The sequence below is a fragment of the Ostrea edulis genome, chromosome 9 (genome assembly GCF_947568905.1).
Source record: "Ostrea edulis chromosome 9, xbOstEdul1.1, whole genome shotgun sequence".
Taxonomy (NCBI): domain Eukaryota; kingdom Metazoa; phylum Mollusca; class Bivalvia; order Ostreida; family Ostreidae; genus Ostrea; species Ostrea edulis.
In genome coordinates this window covers 11,748,476-11,774,082 of record NC_079172.1, presented here as the reverse complement: position 1 = coordinate 11,774,082, position 25,607 = coordinate 11,748,476, and the positions used below count along the sequence as shown (strand labels likewise).

Sequence of the window (25,607 nt, the reverse complement as noted above, 5' to 3'; positions counted from 1 at the left end):
TGATACTGTGTTGTATTTGTCCGTGCTTGCTTAGAAAAGCCCCGGGTTCCTCCTCTCCGCTGTATCATTTTTTGTGTCTACTTTCTCTCTGACCAAAGGTGTGAATTTAAAGGTTGTAGAATTGAGACGTAATGATAAAACAGTGGAATAAATTGGATCCTTGGTAACCTTGTCGTATCAGCCTTGCTGATCAGCCTTATGTTACAGTACCATCATCGTCATCGTCATCGGCAGAACTCTTCAAATGAGGATATCCTTTAAAGAATTTGCCCACCCGTTCATTTAAGAAATTAATAAATCGTTTGATGATCCAATTGATATTTTAAATTGTTTTTGCAAGTCACTCGAGAGTATTTATAATAGAACAACTGTGAATAGTTAATAATTTCAGTGCATATTCATTCATCTTTATTGTAAGAACCTCCGCCGTGGGAATCCGGGTGTTGTATGAGGCGACTAAATGGGGCGGTCCTTCGGATGAGAACGCTAAAACCGCGGTCCCGTGTCACAGCATGTGTGGCGCGATAAAGACCCCTCCCTCCCTGCTCAAAGACCTAACTAAGCGCTTAGCATAGGCCTAAATTTTGCAGCCCCTCACCGGCAATGGTAGTTTTTCCAAATGAGTGAAAAACTATCGAGAGGAACGTTAAACAATGTACAATCAATCTTTCCTTACCCTCGCATATATGAATAAGTGAGTGTAAGGAACGATAACCCAGTCTGGAGATTGTTTCGATCAGAACATGGCTGTACGGAGATCGTGCAATACACTGTACACCATGTGCATAAAGAAAGAGCTTACGATTTTAAAGATTTGTAAAACTAAACAAAGTCTGTGATTCTGTGATTCCGTAGTAAAATCTCACAGTCACCGCCTGCCATAGCACGGAAGCCGCACGGCAAGGCTGATACGACAAGGTTACGAACTCCGTAGGAGCATTGCCAAATATAGGCTTATGGTATTAATTTCAGAGTCAATGTTTCATAATACGGGTATCTAATACTAAACAGGCTATAAACTGTTAAAGGTACAAGTATATTCCAAAATAGAGATATTAAGTACGATTTAATGATTAGCATGCATAGTGTACACACTAATCTTCAGGAAGACATTCTGTCTCCAATTCATAAATCGGTACAAATGAGGTATTGTATTGAAAATATTAAATCATAATTAAAGGGGGAACTTTAGACGTATTGCTCCACTACATATGCAGTCGTACTTGTATTCCAACTGCCCTTACAAAAGATGAAATTATTCAAAACTATGCTTTAGTTTTAGACACATTTAATATCCCAGTCAATGGGTCGGATGAATATCAGTTACCGTACCTATACTGATTTCCTAAACTTCATAAAAACCCTTACAAACAAAGATACATTGCTGGATCCAGTAAATGTTCTATCGAGTCTCTATCTTTGCTCCTCACGAAATAAAATATCTGTGAAAGAGAAACTTCACACTAGGTGCGGCTCAATAAGGATCCCTCCCTGCCCAAAGGCCATAAGCGCCGATCATAGGCCTAAATTTTGCAGCCCTTCACCGGAAATGGTGGCAACTCAATATGAGTGAAATATTCTCGAGAGGTACGTTAAACAATATTCAATCAATCAAACGAGCTGTACCACCACATATACCAGAAGTGGTTTAAATCAAATGTGGATTATAAAAAATTCTAATGAACTTTAAGTAAACTTGAAATCGCAAAGCTTTTCTCGAATCAGCAAGATCAAAACGTATAACTTTGCAACACGTTACACGACCATTTCTCACGATAAATCAAAGACTAGACGCTTTGACACCATAGACGGTTCTGCAACAAAAATAGAAAACCTAATTATTCATATCTAGTGAACAGTTATTCAAAAATTACTTTGTTAAACGCCTCTCTGATTCCAGGCACAGCCGCACTCTGAAATTGAAATTGAAAATATACTGGAGTTCCTCATTGACAATATCTTCGTAGTCTTTGATGATCAGGTCTTCTAACAGTCTGTTGGAATTTCCATGGGCATCAATTATGCTCCTTTGTCAGCTGACCTGGTTTCATATTCTTATGAAGCAGAATTTGTTAAAAAAAACCTTCTACATGAGAAGAAAACTCTTCTTGTAGTAGCCTTCAATTCGACATTTAGATATATCGACGATGTTTTATCTATCAACAATAATCATTTTCATTCATATGTCGATTCCATATATCTCAGTGAATCGAAATAACGGACACCACAGAGTTGTCCACTCCTGCTTCATACTTAGATATTTTATTGCAAAAACATGTAGATATTAACGGCAAACTTGCAACGCAACTTTATGATAAACGGGATGATGTCAGCTTCTCCATCGTCAACTTCCCATAATTATGTAGCAATACTCCATTATTACCTGCATATGGTGATTATATCTCTCAACTGATTCGATACTCAAGAGCTTGTTCTACGTATGATCAGACTTTTAAAAAAAAATCGAAACAGGCACAAACAAGTTGGTGTTGCAGAGATTTCAACAGTCTCGTTTAAAGTCAACATTTCGCAAATTTTGTGGTCGTTATAACTATCTAGTTTGCTAATACAACCTATCATTGGGTCAAATGCTGTCTGACGTGTTTCAGTTCGATTGTTAGACCGTTCTCGGCACACTGATTTTAACTACAGATAATTCCGCTTATCTGATCAAAACACTTGATATAGGGCTCACGGCGGATGTGACACCTCGACAGAGGATGCTTACTCATCCTAGGTACCTGATGTAACCTCTTGTATATCCAGGGGTCCGTGTTGCCCAACTCTCTATTTTGTATTGATTATAGGAGTTATGAGATTGATCACTGTTCGTTATCTTCATGCAAGGAGTGGTGTAACTCATATGTGGATTCTTAAAACTTCCACAGAACGTTAAGTAAATTTGGAAACAACTTTCCCCAAATGAATAGCATCAAAATGTACGACCTTTCAACACTTTATACGATCATTCTTCACGATATCAAAGACTAAGAATTTTGACATCATAGACAGGTTTTTCTTAACAGAAATATTCATATTGTGTTCAGTAAACCAAAAGATTACTTCATTAAACACCACTCTCATTTTACACACAAGTACTCTGATAAAGAGATGCTGGAGTTTCTCGATGACAGTATTTACATATTCTTTGGTGATCAGGTCTTCCAACAGTTTGTTGGAAATCCCATGGACTCAAATTGTGCTCCGATACTAGCTGACCTTTTTTTGTATTCTTAAATGGCATACTTTATTTAAAAGCTTCTATATAAGAACTAAGATGGAATAATCGCATGCTGTAGCTTTCGACATTAAGATATATTGTTTTTTCTGTCAGATATCTGACATGAGTTTTATCTGTCAGAAATACTCATTTTCATTCACATGTCGATTCGATGTATCCCAATGAACTCGAAATGAAAGACATGAGTCTTCTATATCTGCTTGATATTTGGATAAATTACTGAACATACATGCCAACTGCAAACTAATAGACTTCATGATCAGCTAAGAGATTTCAGCTTTTCCACTGTCAAAACCCCCTATTTGTAATATTATTCTATTGCAACCTGCACATGGTGTTTATGTCTCTGAATTGATTCAATACGAGAGATCATGTTCTACGTATGATCAACTTTTAAATCGAGAAAATCTACCGACAAATGAGTTGATGATACAGCGATTTCAACAGTCTCGTTTAAAGTCTGCAAATTCTATAGTCGTGAGAACGATCTGATTTGCAAATACAAGCTATCACTGGGTCGAATGTTGTCTGACGTACCATACAAGCGGAATTTTTAGCGAGCATTTGATTTTGGCTTTAATTTATTAGCCAGAGTGATGTGATCGCTAAAATTGAAGATCACTAATAATTTATTCTATATTGGAGGTTAACTATCTTGGAATTATAAAGTAGTTAAAATTAGCTATCGCTAAACCCATGCTTATGGGGAAAACGCTTAATTTGTGTCTCGCTAAAAATTCCACTTATACGGTATTTCACTACAATCGATAGGCCGTTCTTTGCACACTGATTATAACTACGGATTTCTAAGTTTACCTGATTAGGATAAAGGGCTAAACGCTGTGTGACCGGTCAACAGGGAATGCTTTCTCCTCGGCACCTAATCCCACCTCCGGGATGTCCATGTTTGACCTACTCTTGATTTTGTATTCATTATAGGAGATACCAGATTAATCGCTGTTCATTATCTTCACCTTTCATTGATCGCTGTTCGTCATCTTCACTAGTTCATTGATGTTCATTATCTTCACATTTCAGTGATCGCTGTTCATCATCTTCACTAGTTCATTGATGTGGTTGGTTGGTTGTATATTGTTCAACGTCCCTCTCGAAAATATTTCACATCTATGGAGACGTCACCATTGGCGGTGACTGGCTGCAAAATTTAGGCTTATACTTAGCACTTATGACCTATGAGCAGGGAGGGATCTCTATCGTGTCACACCTACTGTGACACGGGACCTCGTTTTTTGCGATTGATGTGGTACCACTACACAAATCTACAGGTGTGTACTAATTAATTATGTGGCGCTATGATTGATTGTATATTGTTTAAGGTCCCTCTCGAGAACTCTTCACTCATGGAGACGTCACCATTGCCGTTGAAGGGCTGCAAAATAAAGGCTTATGCTCGGTACTTACGACCTTTGAGCAGGGGGTCTTTCTCTTGCCACACCTGCTGTGACGCAGAGCCTCGGTTTTAGCGGTCTCATCCTGAGAATATTTGTGGCTCCTGAACATAATTTATGTCGTCATTCATGCTCTCGATACCTTGAATGAACCTTTAGAGTTAACTACATGGTCCAATGTCCTCCGCTGTTGTATCACAAGGGTCCCAGTTCTACCATCATTGTACATAAATCGTAATATTTGCATTTTATATGAAGAATAAGAAAGGATTTCATTTTTATTAAAATTCAAACATACATACTATGATATTTCAAAATACATCGCTAATTGATTTAAACCTTCTCTACACTCGACATAACACATTCTTTTGAAATTTAACTCACTTCATCATTATTAATATTGTTACATTTGTTCTTGCTTGGTTAGAAGAGCGCTGGCTTCTTCCTCTCCGCTGTTATCATTTGATGCGTCTTCCTTCTCTCTGACTAACAGTGTGACGCCCGTTACAGTACCATCTTCGTCTGCGGCCACCCTCTCCAATTGTGGATCCTCTATTAAGAGTTCGCCAACACCGTTAATCTTGTCCTTTTCTCTCTTCTCAGAACTTATTGTGATAGTCACATTGGCAAAGTTGTGTATCTTATCACTTACGAGGTCTATTTCAGTGAATTCTTTTTCTTTGTAAGCCTATGTAAAAATTTAAAACACAATAATATATATCTGAATTACAAAAGGAGTCGTGTGTTAGGTAAGGATAATATCGTATTGTAGATCATGTGTACTATAATATATAATTATTGTTTGTTTGATACAATGTATTCGTAGGATTGGTTAACTATATATCGTTAACCGATTGGTGACTGTATTATCTGCCATTTTTGCTATTTTTTTAAGGTCAATACGATGTTTTAGCTACTTCAGAAGTATAATATTACGGAAGCCGATAGGTGACAATATTCACCGAATCCGGATGACGAATGAATACGTACTTCGAGGGTAGCTAAAGCGTCGTATTGACCTAGAAAATGTCAATAATTTCTTCATTACTTAAAACATCGAAACTGGCAGGTAGAACCTATGAAACGATACCTGGTTGGTCATCATGTAGACAGATATGAACAATGCAAGACCTTCTCTAAAGTGATAAGAGGCGGGAGTTTTTCAAATGACTAAATAATGAACGAACTTACCATACAATTTCTGATCGTGATCTTTAGATCGGGTTCGATGTTACTATAATTCGACAGTCAGTCTTTACAATTAGAAAGTGAGTAGAGATGCGACTTTTTATTATGTGACCAAAATGATTAAGAAATCGTATCGATTTTTGAAATTCCCAATGTTTTATTTCTAATGCTGGAAAAATCAAATGTTTTTGCAACAGCAAGGGAGAAAGTGCAATGGACCAGACCGGGATTCGAACCCAGACCTCCTGTCAGGTTCTCTACCAACTGAGCTACTTGTATCTGGTCACCGGCAATCAAACCCGACTGACCGCTACATTCCTTCCTCCTTAAATTGTCTTCGTCCTCGAAGACACAACTCAGGTTTCTTTGCCCCCGGCAGGACTTTCGCTTGCAAGCTTAGGGATAGTCAACGGCTCCAAAGGTAACATAAAGGGAAAAATGCAACAGACGAGACCGGTATTCGAACCCAGGGCCCTTGAATCTCTAGTCAGCTGCTCTACCAACTGAGCTATCTTCCAACCCGCGACCGAACCCGGCTGACCGCTACAGCTTTATTCACTTCGAGGTCACGTGCAGATCAATTTCAAGTTCTATGTTTGAGGATATTAGATCTCAGATATCACGGAAAACACGAAATTATTCTACCTTATAATAACATACCTCTGCCCTATCTCTTTGATTTTATAAATAAAGATTAACTTAGGCATCCTATATCACTCACGATTATACCATACACATATCAATATCATTTATTATACATTTGCTCAATTATAACTGTATCATATATTGATATTAACTAACGTGTCTATGCTTATTTATAATTATATAATAAATTGATATTATCTAACGTAGCATTGCTCATTCATCATAATATCATAAATTGATAAAACTCAAGAGCCTTGGCAAAATTATATTGTATCATAGATTGATATAAACCAAGGTACCTTTGCTCTATCATAATTATATCCAAATCGCAGTGGTTTTCTGATCCACTCCGGAAGAAAGAATAATAACTCGTCTGTAAGGGATATCAAATATCTTGGGTCTGATTCCTCAGGCTTTGTGTAACCTGTAACGAATGGTGGATTACTGGTGAAAAATGACAGATTTGTTTATATTACAGTGACTCACAATAACAATAGATTAATTCTATAAATGAATATAATTCTAAACTTTGATTCTGAAAGGTAACACGTCATGAACACTGCATAAAAATTTGTAGATCAATATACATATGTTTATTATAGACCAATAATATAACTGAACTATTTAGTTTCTGAGATATGTAAAAGTCTATATTCACATTGTGGCCAATTCCTAACCCTGGAGCGGCACAATTTGAATGAATTAATCATTTTTACCGTCTTATACATAATGAAAGTAATTAAGGTAAAGCATCTGTGGATATACCCTTATAATTCCCACCAGGACTGTCACAGATGGTCCATTTTCATTAAAGAACACTGGCATGGTTCAGTCTTGTAAACAAGATGCATCAATGGGGGATACAATTTGAATAAAACTGAATCTGCTTGAGGGTGCTTTCATTTTCGTTTGACATACAGTGCTCTTGCTGCTTCAGAGAGAATTTTAAAGTGGTTTCTTTTTAAGTAACATATTTCTAGGAGAGTTTCATACCCCATTAGTAGCCTCCTTATAAAACAAACTTCAATGTGCACTACTTGTATACGGTGATGTTAAATTTTGTAATTCATTAATTCAATAGAAGATTTTATTCTATTAAGTATACCTATTTTATTATTACCTTCCCTTGAAAAAGGAACATGAACTTTTATTTGAAAACATTTTCCTTAAGGATGCTTTTGCCAAGTTTGGTAAAAATTCATTCTGAAGATTTTTTTCAAAAACAGCATCCAATTTTCCATTATTTTCATTATCTCCATTCTGAAGAGAGTGGCCCCACATTTGACCAAACTTTAATCCCCTTTACCCAAGTATACTTTGTGAGGAATTTGGTTGAAATTGGACCATTGAGAAAAGTTTTGAATTTAACATCCAAGCTTTTCATATTTATCATCTCCCCTTTAAAGAGGGTATGTCCTTTCATTCTAATTAACACCCCTTTTTATTTAAGAATTATATTGTGCTAAGTAAGCTTGAAACTGGCTCAACAGGTTCTGAAAAGATGTAAATTATAGCAAAAATTGTTGACGTGAATAATAATGCAGACAACGACTGAGATATTTTGATCAAAAAGGTTTTTTTAACCGTCTGCTCATGTGAAAAACTACTAACACATTATTGGCGTTGGCAGAAGAAAACAATACAGCATCTATAATGGTGTACGTTTTATGTTTGCTTTATTCAACTTGATGAAATTTTGTATCTTTGCAAGGCTAACCAACAAATTGGATAAATAAACTAAAAAAAATAAACACATACAAATTACTGTAAATCACCTTTTCTGCACGAAAAAACATATTTATGAAAATAAAATGTTTATGTTGGTGATATTTTTTCTTCATTTGAATTTGGCGTCTATTCTTGAATGTACAGTTATATCTATGTTGTGTGCGCATGTGTAGGGGAATAGCGTCAGTCGCCATTTTATACTTGTTGATGATAGATGTGCAGCAAAAGTCTTTGTGTTGATAGATGTGTAGCAGAAGTCTCTCCACCACCCTCCCCTCCGCCATCATATCGTTTTTTATCTGTTCTCGGCGGGCGGTAATAGCCCCATCTTTGGCATTTTTTAGAACTTGGCAATTTTTATTTGTTCTATTATGTACTGTCAAAGCATTGTCGTCATATTTATTGAATTGTGTTTTATTTGTGAGATTTGTGAATTTGTTGAACATATCTCTTTGTATATATGTTATCCTAGGCAGCACTGTCATCAATCATATTTATGTATTGCTTTTTATTTGTCGGATTTGTTAATCTGTTTAACACATCCTTTTGTATATATGTTACAATACTCTTGTCATTTATTTCCTCAGTAAATGACTATTCTAATTCCTGACAAAGGTGTTATGATTCATTCTTATGATGGAGCTATATTTGTGCCAAACGGAGCATACATAAATATTATTTACGAGTAATTTCGCGACACTAGATATTCGCAAAAATTTTGTTTTTGCGAATAAACTCTTACACATAGAAGACTTAAATTAATGATCCGCCCGTGAAAGTTATGTCTCATGATGAAATACATCATTGTATCCACGCGAAAATAAGGTCTTATGAAATAAAATCGAACTAGTGTACTAAATGACATGCTTCTCTTGGTATAAAAGCACTCTAACGTATTTCGTAATCAAACATACTTTCTCCCGTTAATCCATATTTCATTGAAAAATGTGTGATTGTACCATGTCTTCAAGAGCCAGTAAGAAAAGAAACAAAAGATACCAGTTAGGAAACTGAAAATAGTTCCCGAAATGACACTGTTGATCAATCCGATGATACTTAGGAGGGTGTAGGAGATTGAATACAGCTGATCAAGGCCTTTCCTGCAACATATCAAAGAGCTCAGTATTTAGACTTACTTGAGAAACACCTATCTGATTAATCTATTTTGCCAAGAAACTTAAGTTTTTTTCTTCGATATTCTAGATGCATATATTACTAAGGTTTCACATTTTGGAATTAAAAGTTACTATATTATCATAGAAATGTAAGAATACAAATATTTCAGTACACGAAAGTGATTGTGAAACACGAACACCTCCAGCGAAACTTACACTGCAAGTTACAGTGACAAAAATTGAATGTCATTACGTGAAGCATGCATTGTAGAAAATTGAATGTCATCACGTGAAGCACGCATTGTAGAGGCATCGTCACAAGAATTTCCTTTTCTTTGTAATTCAAAAGTTTATATAACATTTTCGATAACTAAGGCAGTGGTCAGAGTCGGAAGGGCAACCTTCCCAGCAGACACAAAAGACAACTTTCCTAAAAGACACAAAAGAAAGTGTCAACGTTGAAACACCACTGAAGGTGCACATCGGTTCGATTTTGAACTTACTGTGTTGTTTCGACGTTGAGACAACCTTTACGATCAAGACGACTGCTCAATGTTGAAGATGTAAAAACAAATTTCAACGTTAAAACAAAGTTGAAATTGTTTATCTTAGCAAGACTATTTCAAAGTTAAGACGATACTATCACAAGTTCAGTTGTCAGTGTTGTGTTGTAATTGATTCAACATTGACCAGGTTTTGTCAATCCTCCATTTGAATGCCAAGAAGACTTAGTATTTGTGTGCATCGCTAACTTTGATTATCAATAATCACTGCTTATGGTCCCTTCTTGAAAATAGGTTATTGCTACCTTTTATTGTGAAGTTACAATTCTACATTTTATTTTTTTTTAAAAATTCATACACTTATTAAAAACTAATGAACCACCAGGTGCTGCTCAAGTAACATTTGTAATATGCACTTGTGGTTCATTAGGGGAAGGAACTCTATACAACCAATGTTCAACATACCCCGGTAAATGAAACCCATAATCAACATAAAATATCATCATTGATTGAACGTCGGAATTTCAACGTTATTTTAATTTTCACTAACCTATTTTTCAACTTTAGCTCAACGTTTAAATTTTGTTGAAATAATGTTGAATCCACGTCGATGTGACTGCTCAGGTACGATAGGCTTTCTACGCGAGAAGAATTACGCCCACTGAATACCAAATCTCGAACGTTCAAGAGTTAAAACAGCATTAATTTTTCCAAAGAAAGACAGACAAACGGGATAAAAACTATGCCCCCGACTATTTGATGCTGAGGCTATGAAAATGAATGAAAACCAACGGTTCCACTGGTTCAACAAGGACAGACGCTTCCGTTGTCATAATGGTGGAATACATGGTTTCTAATGTTGAATTCATCATCCAGTCACTAGCATTGGCAACAAAGGAGGGATCAAAGCATTTGTCTGTGGGGGCCGGCGGAAGAGGAGGCGTTCTTTTGATTCCCGTGGATACGGACATTCCCGTAGCAATCCATCCAACTATTGCTACTCCACTTATGCAGCTGAAAATAGCTCCCTAGAGAAAATTCAAATGTAGGAGTACAGACCGAGGAAGTGGGTTTTTTCTTCTTCAATTTTGTGCCTGATGAAATACAGTTTATTTACCTTGGCGTTAACCCACGGACAGAAACAGCCAATGAGATATACCCCTGTTAATGGTCCTCCTATTGTAGAAAGAATAGTTCCCGTAATCTGAAATTTCAAAAGTTTCTATAATTTGATTTATCTTGAATTGGTGTATACTGTATCTCATTTGGAATTCACAACACATGGTAGCTTCCGGCTATTTCCACACCCAAGCGGATAAATTGAACCTCCAGATTATATATACCTGTACAAGGGTTCCACCGATGGTCGAAACAAGAAAGGCAACTGCAACGGCCATGCATCCAAATACGACAACTAAAAGAAAGATGGGACATCGAAACTATCACTTGTTACAAATCGGAAAATTAAAGAATGCAATGAATATCCGTGCACATGTTGAGGTTGACAAATAATTGTTCACAGATTTCAGGTATTTCCTGATCCATTCTAGAAGTTTAGTACGTATTCAGTGAGGTTTACAGAGGCAATAGTGACTATTGTCACGATAAGTGATGTATCTAACATGTTGTGAATTGTATTATTGCATAATATTACTGCATCAGCTATTTTGCTTTGATTTTTGTTGTGTATTGTAGAGCCACTTGAAAGCTTCGCGGGGAATTAACGCGTGCAAGAGTTTGTCTGCAAGAGAGTTTGAACTTTGGAGGTGACGAGAATGGACGTATTATCTAATTCGTCTGTTCGTGAAAGGACAGAAAGTCATCAGACCGTTGAACTGTCTATGGTGCAATTTGATTTGTATGACACTCTTTCATTATGTGTTAGCGCAATTTAATTTTCAACAGTCAGAACTTGTAAACGGTTAATTTGATACTATGAGTCGGAATTTGTAAACGGTTAACTTGAGACTATGAGTCGGAACTTGTAAACAGTTAATTTGACAAAATGAGTCAGAACTTGTAAACGGTTAACCTGAGACTATGAGTCAGAACTTGTAAACAGTTAACTTGAGACTATGAGTCAGAACTTGTAAATAGTTAATTTGACAATATGAGTCAGAACTTGTAAACGGTTAATTTGAGACTATGAGTCAGAACTTGTAAACGGTTAACTTGAGACTATGAGTTAGAACTTGTAAACGGTTAATTTGAAACTATGAATCAGAACTTGTAAACGGTTAATTTGAGACTATGAGTCGGAACTTGTAAACAGTTAACTTGAGACTATGAGTCAGAACTTGTAAACGGTTAACTTGAGACTATGAGTTAGAACTTGTAAACGGTTAATTTGAAACTATGAATCAGAATTTGTAAACGGTTAATTTGAGACTATGAGTCGGAACTTGTAAACAGTTAACTTGAGACTATGAGTCAGAACTTGTAAACGGGTAATTTGAGACTATGAGTCGGAACTTGTAAACAGTTAACTTGAGACTATGAGTCAGAACTTGTAAACAGTTAACTCGAGACTATGAGTCAGAACTTGTAAACGGTTAATTTGAGACTATGAGTCGGAACTTGTAAACGGTTAATTTGATACTATGAGTCGGAACTTGTAAACAGTTAATTTGACAATATGAGTCAGAACTTGTAAACGGTTAACCTGAGACTATGAGTCGGAACTTGTAAACGGTTAATTTGAAACTATGAGTCAGAACTTGTAAACGGTTAACTTGACACGATGAGTGCGATAGAACCGCGAAACTGAAGCTGGGTATTTGTTTTGTAACTAATGTGTACTTGTGTGTACGTTTCAGATATTTGTATAAAGTTGTTATAGGTTTTGATCGTTTTGACTAGTTGGAATTTGGTCGATGAAATACTCCATATAAATTGGTAAGATCAGCGAGCTACATGTATAAATAGATTTGTGTTCGGGCATTAATACCGAACCTATTACATACATTTTGTTGTTATTCAGTTCTAACTGTTTACCTAGGTTTGGTCATTAAACTTATCAAACTCTTTCCCGGTCAAAGAGCGAAATTTTACTACATGTAGATGTAAGCGTCTTGGCGATGTTTAAGCGTTCAATATATGTAGATGTAAGCGTCTTGTCGATGTTCAAGCGTTCAATGATGGAAACGTTGTGTTTCACTTTCAAATAACAAAATGTTGATATTGTTGCAAAATCAGATGAAAGAAAATTCATACTGATCATTGGCTTGATGCAGTACGGCCAACGCGGATCCCGTATTTTCCGCGCTCCCCCCGCGGGATAGAGATACCGCGGTATGTCTCAGGTAATTATTTTGTTAATTTGTACTACCAAATTTAAGAATTATGATAGTTGATTAGGTAATGAACTCATTGCATGGCTCTTTGGGTACTATTCAGCTGTTCCCGCGCTCGGTAGGGGAGAAGACCTGGGAATATATTGCCTTCGGCCTTTGCAACAGTTTCTCGGGTCTTCTCCTCTACCTCGGGACAACAGTTTGACAGTTCAATAAGAAGCCATGCAACAACTGTCTATACCTCTATATGTGTTGTACCTCACCTGATAGTTTAGCGATCACAGTGGCTTTGAATTCTGACATCGGTTTGGTATGGGGTCTAACAAAGTCCTGCCACACCAGCGCAGATAAGCTACTTAGTCCCGACGATAAGGTACTGTGAAAAGTATCATATCTCAATATATACATATACTGACATACAACAATGAATAGAGTATCCTGAATAGAGAGCAACTCCAGGTGATTACTGAATTTTGATTTTAATTACATTTGCCGAGAATTTCTGATAAAACATAAACTTACCTTAAAGATGCACTAAACAGAGAAGCTATGAAGAGGCCGGGCATACCGGGGATGTCGCCAAAAATGCTCATAACCATAGCCGGAACAATCTAATTATAAAATACCCAAAACCATAGACGGAACAATCTAAATATAAAATACCCATATCCATAGACGGAACAATCTAAATATAAAATACCCATATCCATAGACGGAACAATCTAAATATGAAATACCCATAACCATAGACGGAACAATCTAAATATAAAATACCCATAACCATAGCCGGAACAATCTAAAAATAGAATACCCATTACCATAGCCGGAACAATCTACAAATAAAATACCCATAACCATAGCCGGAACAATCTAAAAACAAAATACCCATAACCATAGCCGGAACAATCTAAAAATAAAATACAATGTACCTATAACCTTAGCCGGAACAATCTGAAAACAAAATACCCATTACCATAGCCGGAACAATCTGGAAAAAAAATACCCATAACCATAGCCGGAACAATTTGAAAACAAAATACCCATAACTATAGCCAGAACAATCTGTAAGCAAAATATCCATAACCATAGCCGGAACAAGCTGAAAACAATATAACCATAACCATAGCCGGAACAATCTGAAAACAAAATACCCATAACCATTGCCGGAACAATCTGAAAACAAAATACCCATAACCATAGCCGGAACAATCTGAAAACAAAATACCCATAACCATAGCCGGAACAATCTGAAAACAAAATACTCATAACCATAGCCGGAACAATCTGAAAATAAAATACCCATAACCACATAGCCGGAACAATCTAAAAATAAAATACTCATAATCATAGCCGGAACAAGCTAAAAATAAAATACCCATAACCACATAGCCGGAACAATCTGTAAGCAAAATATCCATAACCACATAGCTGGAACAATCTAAAAATAAAATACTCATAATCATAGCCGGAACAATCTGAAAACAAAATACTCATAACCATAGCCGGAACAATCTGAAAATAAAATACCCATAACCACATAGCCGGAACAATCTGATAATAAAATACCCATAACCACATAGCCGGAACAATCTAAAAACAAAATATCCATAATCATAGCCGGAACAATCTGAAAACAAAATATCCATAACCATAGCCGGAACAATCTGAAAACAAAATATCCATAACCATAGCCGGAACAATCTGAAAACAAAATACCCATAACCATAGCCGGAACAATCTGAAAATAAAATACCCATAACCATAGCCGGAACAATCTAAAAATAAAATACCCATAACCATAGCCGGAACAATCTGAAAACAAAATACCCATAACCATAGCCGGAACAATCTGAAAACAATATAACCATAACCATAGCCAGAACAATCTGAAAACAAAATACCCATAACCATAGCCGGAACAATCTGAAAACAAAATACCCATAACCATAGCCGGAACAATCTGAAAATAAAATACCCATAACCATAGCCGGAACAATCTAAAAATAAAATACCCGTAACCATAGTCGGAACAATCTGTAAGCAAATTGCCCATAACCATAGCCGGAACAAGCTGAAAACAATATAACCATAACCATAGCCAGAACAATCTGAAAACAAAATACCCATAACCATAGCCGGAACAATCTGAAAACAATATAACCATAACCATAGCCAGAACAATCTGAAAACAAAATACCCATAACCATAGCCGGAACAATCTGAAAACAAAATACCCATAACCATAGCCGGAACAATCTGAAAATAAAATACCCATAACCATAGCCGGAACAATCTAAAAATAAAATACCCGTAACCATAGTCGGAACAATCTGTAAGCAAATTGCCCATAACCATAGCCGGAACAAGCTGAAAACAATATAACCATAACCATAGCCAGAACAATCTGAAAACAAAATACCCATAGCCATTGCCGGAACAATCTGAAAACAAAATACCCATAACTAAAGCCGGAACAATCTGAAAACAAAATACCCATAACCATAGCCGGAACAATCTGAAAATAAAATACCCATAACCATAGCCGGAACAATCTAAAAATAAAATACCCATAACCAAAGCCGGAACAATCTAAAAATAAAATACTCATAATCATAGCCGGAGCAAGCTGAAAATAAAATACCCATAACCACATAGCCGGAACAATCTGTAGGCAAAATATCCATAACCACATAGCTGGAACAATCTAAAAATAAAATACCCATAACCACATAGCCGGAACAATCTGAAAATAAAATACCCATAACCACATAGCCGGAACAATCTGAAAATAAAATACCCATAACTAAAGCCGGAACAATCTAAAAATAAAATACTCATAATCATAGCCGGAACAATCTAAAAATAAAATACTCATAACCATAGCCGGAACAATCTGAAAACAAAATACCCATAACCATAGCCGGAACAATCTGAAAATAAAATACCCATAACCACATAGCCGGAACAATCTGTAGGCAAAATATCCATAACCACATAGCCGGAACAATCTGAAAATAAAATACCCATAACCACATAGCCGGAACAATCTGAAAATAAAATACTCATAACTAAAGCCGGAACAATCTAAAAATAAAATACTCATAATCATAGCCGGAACAAGCTGAAAATAAAATACTCATAACCATAGCCGGAACAATCTGTAAGCAAAATATCCATAACCACATAGCCGGAACAATCTGAAAATAAAATACTCATAATCATAGCCGGAACAATCTAAAAATAAAATACTCATAACCATAGCCGGAACAATCTGAAAATAAAATACTCATAACCATAGCCGGAACAACCTGTAACATCAGTAGTGTGTAACGAGCAGATATTTACAAGTGAATAGTTCGTAAACTATTTTAGCTATGTTATAACAGGAACATCAATAATAATTCAAATACAATTTAATAATTCAACATTAAACTCCTTCACCATTGAAAATCCATCGATTTTCAACGTTGAAAAGAATTTATACCGTCAATGTTGAACAATGAAAAGTCAAATTATCAATATATCGTTTGAACCACAATTCAATAAATTTTCAACGTTGAAACAGCATTGGATATATTTCTGGCCCTACCACAATATTGCAAGAAAGATTCAATACGTGGAACTGAAATACCATATTTGTGAAAATTGAAAAAGAACAATAAAACGTCAGAAATATCTAAAATATATAGATACTGGTCTAACCTGATTAGAATTTTTGATGGTCTTTGACGCTAATGGATCGCATCTAATAGTATGGTAGTAGGAATATGCTATAATCCCCTCTATGACTGCTAGAAATATGGTTACGAGGAAACCAGGGGCGGTGTAATACATTACTCTATAAAACAAACATAACCAAGAAACTAGAGATTGTTAGCTTCTTAATAAAAGTATTCATTTGACGAAATTCCCACCAAATTATAAAGTATTTCAAAAAGACTAATAACAAAAATTCGTTATTTATCTTAGTTAATCAATTTTTAAACTTGATACTAATGGAAATATTTTATACTGATAAATCCCTTTCATTGAGTCAAGTGCTCTTGATCTGGGAAAATCGTTAAAGCTGCTGGAGGCATGGAAAGTGTTCTGTTGTTTTCCTTTCTTGTAGTTGTGGGTACATATGCAAGGGTGGATCCAGGGGGGTTAATTGCATTGTTCAAATTTATCAACACTAGTATATCATTTAATTTTAGGATAAATATGACGACACACTGCTGAATATTTACAATATTTTTGTTAGATACAAGTATCACTTAAGAATTCTTAAAAAGTATATGTAACATAAAAGTTTTGTTGAAGAAGTAGACAATGTGAAAGTGAAAAAGAAGTGCCAGGAAATGCTCAGAATGTAGGATTTTGCACCATTTACCCCGATCTATTGGGAATAACCTTTAAATTAGCTTTTTTCATTTCATTGCGATATAAGATATGAGTATGGCAAATAGAAGGACTAGAACTTTGGAAACAAGTAGTAAATACATTCAACATTTCCTTGTATAAAAACTGTCTCAATATTTCCTTAAGGTGTTATATACGCAAGCAAAGGGTGTATATGGGGTAGGGGTGGAGGTTATAAAAATACCTAAAAGATCAAGCGCTAGACCCCTCATTTCACAAATTCCTGGATCCGCCTATGTCCATGCCACAAAACAACGAAAAGAAAAGTTACAGTAAATAACATGAGAGAGAGAGAGAGAGAGAGAGAGAGAGAGAGAGAGAGAGAGAGAGAGAGAGAGCGTTTCTAATAACTTTTTAGCATCAGATAAAGTAGGTGTAGAGGAAATCCTTTGAACAGATGATTGATTGAAGATAAGAAAAAGTCCTCTGACCACACTGCCAATGAAGAGGTTCCAAAAGGTGTGACGAGCTCTAGGGTCCAAATCAAAACTACAGAAAATATAATTCAGCATTACATTATTTCAAAATTGGAGAAGTTTTCTTCTAATGTGTTTTGAGAATACTGTCATTTAGAAAACTTCAGAAACACTTACTTGAACCAGTTTAATCTTCCATTCTCATTAGCTATTTTCCAGGTCTTACCAATACCCCCTATGTCTATCGTTCCCTGATAGGTAAGAAAATATAAAGCTTCTATACACGGGATGATTTATTGCTGGAATGGTTTTAGAATTATATAGGAAACAAGATTTTTATTGTTTTAGGGGGTTTATTGTTCTAATTAGAATCCTGATTTCTTACATTTCATCGTAACAAAATCTGAATTGGAAAATTAAATATATAAATCATATTCAATTTCAAAAGTTAACACAGGCTTATAGAAATATAAGCTAGTTAAGATTTTTCCGGATTTGTTTTCTGGCAGACTTACTTTTATCATCACAGCGAATATTCCGGAAAACATTACCATAAACTGGAAAACATCCGTCCATATCACAGCTTTGATCCCTCCCTGTCATAAAGAAATAAACACTAACTTGAGTTCCACAAAAACTTTCAAATTAGTTAACCGATATATTTCTTTAACCTGCGTTAATCTTTATCAATGTACAAGAGAAAATTGCTAACTAATGGACATATTTGTGGACTCTAGTCCGTGGGTAAAGAGACACACAGACCGATGTCGACAGGGTGAAAAGTACGATGGTGGCACAATGTCGATGTGATATAATGGTCATTATTGCAATGCTAATAAAGTGAAGGATATAGAAATTGTATAGCTTATTGACAGGATATAGGGTGCTGATACATAATTGTGATCAATGTCATGTAGACATAATGTCGACCATCGTCCACAGGTACGATACACACATATAGTGGAAAAAATGAACAACATACTGCATCGCCAACGAATATTCTAAATCTGCACAGTCAATGTCATAGGTCAATGAACTAAATATATGAACTGGGGCGAATCACGTGACTTTAGCATGACCTAATACCCATAAAAATGAAGACGAAAGTCAATACAAGGGAAAATTCAAACGAACAAGTAACACCTTTATCAATAACGAATTGTCAGATGATTTATATCAGCATTTGGAGGATTTTCTCAGAAACAAATCTATACTAAAATGGTAGTTCTGCGAGACATAGAAGCAGAGAACATTGACGCAGTTTTTGTTTTCAGTTTAAAACTTTCCGACCGCCAAAATCGTATGTCACGTGATTCTCCACCATGGTAATGAAACTGTAATTTGGTTTAAAGATTATCAGCATATTTAGGGTTGGTAATGCATAAACAAGTGATTTATTTTTCAGACTACAATTGTATAATTAATTCAAGCTTACTATAGAGGTATATATGACAGCAGCCAGTGCGACAATCAGAATTGAATATGGCATCGGAAACCCCGTCACTGAAACATAAAAAATTCGTAATATAATTATAACACACAGCTAGGTAGATATTCGTAGTTAATCAAACTTATTTAAAGTCAGCAGCAGATTGTATTTTGACTGCTCTTTATGATACTTTAGTTGTCTAGAACATTGTTCAGACATTAAGTATAACAATGAACTTAATTTTACATTAACACGAAGACTTCACTATATTGAGTATAAGTCTGATTCATTGGTAACATTTTTTGTTATTCTACCACCGACTAAATTTTCAAAATGCCAAATGCAAGAGAACTTCATTGAGTTTCTGTAACCATACCTGCTTCCAGGGCCAACGCAGGGCCAAACAGAACAATACCCATATACATGACCTGAAATATATTTATACACAAAGGCATCATAATATAGCTATGATATTTGTATACTCTGTAACGTGATAGAAACTTTTTTGTGTGCTCATACAGTATCAGTTGATAGCCATGATAAAACTTAAGACTTCTAAATTAAAATTGACTTACGTAATTCAAAATTCCCAGAGACGTGGCTAGCAGGCGGACAGCGTGGGATTTGAACCGAAGCTCTAGGTACTTAATAAAAATCATCAGCTTAGGTTATAGTTTTTCAAAACCATTTTCACAAGGTTCAGATATTAGAAAAATTAAAGTTCTCATACTTTTTGTACTAAAACGAACGGGAAGACCAATACTACACTGTAACGAAGTATTTGTACTCCCATTTTACCAGTTATAGAGCCAAGTGGTATCCCCGGAAAAACGAAAGAAGAGAAGTAGAGCCAGTTACCAATAGATTATTATTATGAATGATCAACGCTGTGAATGCAGTAAGTAATAAAGAAATCGTTAATTTTCTGGCGTTTTATTATTCTTCGTTCTCAAGGTAAAGGAAACTCACGAAAATAAGTGATTTTATAATGATTTACAAATATCCGAGACAATATCATTAGTCCGATTATTCACTCTTCTATAATTTCCGTAACTGAAACTACAGTATTTGTATTTAGGGTTTAGTCTTTTCATGTGTTTAGTAACACATTGACCACGTGACTATTTTAACTTATCCAGGGTACGTCATTCTGTAGTCTCGATCAAACAGACGCTTGACTGCCTCTACGCTCGTCAGAGAGCCGAGCGTCTGGTTGAACGATATTAGTCATTCTGTAGAGGTTATCAACTTTTTTCTGTTTGCTTAATAACGTACAATTTTCTGTAAACAATACTTCAAGGACAAGACACCCCCCCCCCCCTTCAAACATAATGAATTTATCAATGACAAAACAGCAAAATAGTGGCAAATGTAAATATGTCATGATCCAGAGTGTCGAAAGATTGATTGAACCGAGCAACGGAGTGACTACGCATTTCTAATTACGGCATTACAGTATTGAAATTCAAATACAGGTATATATTAAGGGTCTATATCATGAATTTCAAAGATGTTGTATGAAAATGATTTTCGTCCCCGACATAACCTTATACAAACGTATATGATCCATTTGAATTTTTATTTCTACATGATCACAGCGAATGATGTGCAATGGAATAGGGACTCTAGCCCCCCCCCCCCCCCCCCCCCCCCCCCCCTAGAAATCTAGGATAAGACCCCTTTAAAACACCTTCCTTTTGATCATTATCTCCATTTATATTCCATCTGCAGTTACACATTGTATTTTCACAATGAATTCTGCGAAATAGACCAGATAATGGAATAGAGTTCCATACGTCAATTTAAAGAAGATGTGTTTGTAGAACACTGATGCCCCCGTATGACATCAAACTATTATTATGGTACTCAAGGAAAGATCGCGTCACAAGGAATGAACATATGAAATATGAAAGCCTTTTCGTTAACCCATTCTCTACCCAGAGTTCCGTGCGCTCCTCGCACTACACCTCTGTCAACGGCTTTTTACAGAAATCTTGTAAAAGTTTCTATTATCCAACATTTATGTTTTGGACTAAATATTTAGTCATATTATCATATGTTTTCGGTGCAATTAAATTGATGCTTGCTGTAAATTGTTTAAAATCGCCGTTTTCTGATCATAAATTTGGAACTACTTCGCAATATGCGTATGAATATAGGACATACACGTGGTGGAGATTTAAATGTAAACATGGAATCAAAAGTAAGAAAGGCTGTAAAAATATGACAAAACTTGTAAAATAAGAGACAAACAGCTGAATGGTAAATATGTACTTATTAAAGTGTCAGTGAGCTATGAAAAGAGCCTGATATATCACCTGTTGCCCGAACTTTTAAAGGGAAAGGAAACCGAGAATGATTGTTTATACCATGTGATTATATTGTCACGTGATTCCAAGCGTTGACAGAGGTGTATGTGAAGCTTGCGTAACGCGCCCTCTGGTGAGAGAATGTTCGTTAACCATTCAAAAGTTATGGCCAAGTTTAAAGTTTTTAAGTAGGTCAAACTTCCAGATCACTGAAAGATGATCTTGTCAAAAGGAATACACATGTGAAGAATAAAAGCCCTATCGCTAAACATCCAAAAGTTATGGCCGGTGTTAAAGGTTTTCAAAAGTAGGCCAAACTCTCAAGATCATGGGGTCAAAAATTTTGGTACCAAAGGAAAGGTCTTGTCACAAAAAATACACTTGTAAAATAAGAAAGTCCTATCACCATCTATTCAAATGTTATGGGGAAGGTTAAAGTTTTTGCGGACAGACAAATAGACATACCAAAAACCATATGACCCAAAATCTCCGATTACGGGATCATTAAAGGAGGGGGGGGGGTGAAGGTAAAATTTTGGCCTTTAAATTCCATGCTCGTTAATTCGCATCAAACTTTCCTTGTGAACGAAACGTAAACTTATTTCGCATTTAGTCTATATATATATATATATATATATATATATATATATATATATAAAAGCACTGAAAAGGCCACGACACTGTTGGTTATTTAAAACTCAAATTTTCGACGCAACCCGCGTCTTTATCAAGAGACATAAATTACATAAACAAATAACGCACAAAAACGACAAGTATCGATAAACTACATTGGTGAGAAGAGTGATACACTATTGTACTGAGTGATAAAAATGGTGGTGGTTACGTTGTAAAGCGTGTTTACTGACTATGGTTTAGAGAGTTTGTACCATGGTCGGGTCGGGATGAAAATAAAATTATTCTTGAAAAATTACAGAAATCAGAAAAATTTAGAGGGAAATCTTACAAAACAATGTGATTATGGAATAAAATAGTGGGAAGATAATGATATGGAGTGATTAAGTTCAAAACAATATTAGGTAGTCCGTACCATTGATGATTCGGATATGGTGAACAGCGAAAAATAATGATTGCCAGAAGAACAGGATTAAACAACAAAGTCAATCAAAGGACACTGATCTAGCATTAAAATCAACAATCGAATAGGTGAATGGGAGAGAAGTCTAAGGAAAAAGATTCAATAATATTTTTATTTTTCAAGGTAATATATTTTTCAAGGTCAGACAAATTGAAGCCGCATTCTAGAAATTCTGATATCCCAACATAAAGATATATATATATATAAATACACTCTCAATTAATCAAAGATCTTAGTGATAACTTTTTAACATTTACGAAAACTAAGCGATGTTTTCAATCAATAGTTGGGGGGGGGGGGGGTTACCTCAGGCTAAGGTGGTCATATTTCGCTGTTTATATCATCTGGACAAAATTACACACTTGTAACAGATTGGTCTCATTCACATTTTTACAAGACATAGGTTTGATGACTGACAGAAGTGAATTAAGTTTTGAGAGCGACCTGAAGGACAGAACAGTGGCAGATCAAGAGAGATTGCGGAGACTTGACGGAGGTCTGCGGTCCCTGTATGCTCTGATATCTCACATATGTTGTACTGAGAACAGGTATAACATTGTCAATGATGTCACTAATACATTGATACATATACAATTCTGGGGCAGATCCAGGAATTTTTGAAGAGGGTGTGTGTGTTCTATAATTAATTTTAGTTTTCAAAGGGGGGTGGGGCAACAACAAAAAACAACCTTAAAATGCGTTTTTAACACTTTTAAGAAAAAATTCCGACGAAAAGAAGGGAGGGTGTTCCGACCCTCTGGATCCGCCACTGCAATTACTGTACTAAATTTACTTTTCATTGTAGACTGAGTCCGATGCAATGAAGGATATATTACCTCATTAGCGCTTGTGATCTTTAATGGGTGAATCAGCGGAACCATTACTTTAATCGCTAATAGGTTGGCACAGAAAAAACCTAGATTTGCCCATATCCACTGAATGCCATATCTGTATATTTCTGCAGGTGTTCCTAACATCATAATGCTGGACTCGAAGGATACCAGTAAGGATATGGCTACTGGTAGAACAGCCATCTTACGGTTACCCACGAGGTATTCCGAAGTGGTTCTTTGGCGGCCGCCTGACAGAGCATAATAGATTCCGATTCCAAGGGAGACAACAATGGTGAGAATAAAAACGATATAGTCCACGGCTCCAAATTCGTGTAGCTGCACTGGAGAGAAGAAGGGATTGAATTAAATGATGCACATAAAGTACATTATCAGAGTAAAAACGTTAAGATGGGATGTAATCTTAAAGGGGCATTAACTGTAAAAGTGATGGCAACCGTTTCTTTTTCTCTCAAAATCTCTCAGTGGCATAGGAATGTATACCAATGACTAATAAAAACATTTATTTTGTACAAAAACAAGAAAAACCTAAAATGAAGAAAAAAACTATGTTAGATATCCGTTTTTAGAGTAAAGAAATATATCGACAAGGGATGCTTACTCCTCTTAGGCACCTGATTCCACCTCTGATGTGTCGAGGGGTCCATGTTTGCCCAACTCTCTATTTTGTATTGCCTATAGGAGTTATGAGATTGATCACTGTTCGTTATCTTCACCTTGCATAAGACAGAATTATTGTTTTGCAAGACAATAATTATTTAATCACCAAAATTACATATTCATGTGCCTGCTTTGAGGTTAAAAAGTGATTGAAATAATTAAATACTGATGTTATTTCCGAAATATATAATAAAGAGCTAATTTCATTGAATTCTATTTTTGTGAAAAAAAAATTACAGCATAATGCCCCTTTAATCTTACTTGGTTACAATGGATTTTAAGACATCTGCTGGCAAATTTGTGATAAAAATGAAATTAAACACGTGGGTATGTTCGTATGTCAGATGCTAGTTAAATGTGTAAATGATTCGAAGTTTTTGAGCAGAATTTTTTCCAATCATTTATCATGAATAAAACTTACATTACAGTACATCTTCACAACAAAAAAAAAAAAAAAAAAAAAAAAAAAAAAGATTTGAAACTTACTTATTGCGTGCTATCTGATTTAGACCCAAACCGGAATGAGGCAGAGGACGGAGAATAAATTTATAAAATGTACCTATTTAGTACTTATATCAAATACAGGACAAAAATTGGGACATTTCACATGAATAACTTACCAATTCAGAAAAATGACTAGGCATACATCTACTCACTGTCAATCGTAAATCCGAGGCACGACTTTTCAAATATAGTCCCCAATGCGTACACTCATTCTAAAATCAGAGACATGATATTCAAATGAAGTATCAGTGTGTATCCAAGATTTAACACTACTGCTATTCTATTTACAAAGGTTCGCCAATTGCTACACTTTTTATAAAGTCAAAAATTTTGAAGATTTGTAAGGTTACTTTCACAGCTAAATATGAAGAAGGGTTGTTTTGTTTGGACCATTAGTATACAACTTAATGTTTGACTAGCTAAAAGTGTTATAGACAACCTGGGCAATCTGTGTGTTATAGACAACCTGGCAAATTTGTAAATTGTAGATGTCTAGGTAAATATGTGTGTTATAGATGACTAGGTAGATATGTGTGTTGTAGATGACTAGGTAGATCTGTGTGTTATAGATGACTAGGTAGATATGTGTGTTATAGATGACTAGATAGATCTGTGTGTTATAGATGACTAGGTAGATATGTGTTATAGATGACTAGGTAGATCTGTGTGTTATAGATGACTAGGTAGATCTGTGTGTTATAGATGACTAGATAGATTTGTGTGTTGTAGATGACTAGATAGATCTGTGTGTTATAGATGACTAGGTAGATCTGTGTGTTATAGATGACTAGGTAGATATGTGTGTTATAGATGACTAGG

General features: G+C 35.6%; 1 protein-coding gene across 3 annotated transcripts; it reads right to left on the bottom strand.

Annotated features, from left to right (window-relative positions):
* Nucleotides 1–4,915: 4,915 nt before the first annotated feature.
* On the bottom strand, nt 4,916–24,949 carry LOC125659264 (sodium-coupled monocarboxylate transporter 1-like). 3 transcript variants are annotated; one of them, XM_048890873.2, is made up of 17 exons: nt 24,771–24,949; nt 23,610–23,947; nt 19,944–20,012; nt 19,745–19,796; nt 19,375–19,442; nt 18,455–18,535; nt 18,117–18,190; nt 17,875–18,012; nt 16,825–16,960; nt 13,645–13,733; nt 13,386–13,498; nt 11,173–11,243; nt 10,947–11,033; nt 10,622–10,857; nt 9,211–9,311; nt 6,783–6,907; nt 4,916–5,338 (listed from the first exon to the last, which is right to left on the bottom strand). In XM_048890873.2, coding segments are annotated over exons 1-17 (2,064 nt in total). In that variant the 5' UTR covers nt 24,772–24,949; the 3' UTR covers nt 4,916–5,053. The 3 variants fall into 3 exon arrangements, with proteins under 3 accessions (XP_048746830.2, XP_048746831.2, XP_056004499.1); XM_048890874.2 differs by lacking the exons at nt 23,610–23,947; nt 24,771–24,949 and adding an exon at nt 20,338–20,466; XM_056148524.1 differs by lacking the exons at nt 23,610–23,947; nt 24,771–24,949 and adding an exon at nt 20,099–20,254.
* Nucleotides 24,950–25,607: the final 658 nt, after the last annotated feature.

Excerpts from the sequence above, each read along its gene's own strand:
- LOC125659264 (XM_048890873.2), bottom strand. Across the intron at positions 19,443-19,744 it reads TGCGTTGGCCCTGGAAGCAG|TGACGGGGTTTCCGATGCCA; the intron begins GTATGGTTACAG and ends TTTATGTTTCAG. Across the intron at positions 18,191-18,454 it reads TATTCGCTGTGATGATAAAA|GGAACGATAGACATAGGGGG; the intron begins GTAAGTCTGCCA and ends CTTACCTATCAG.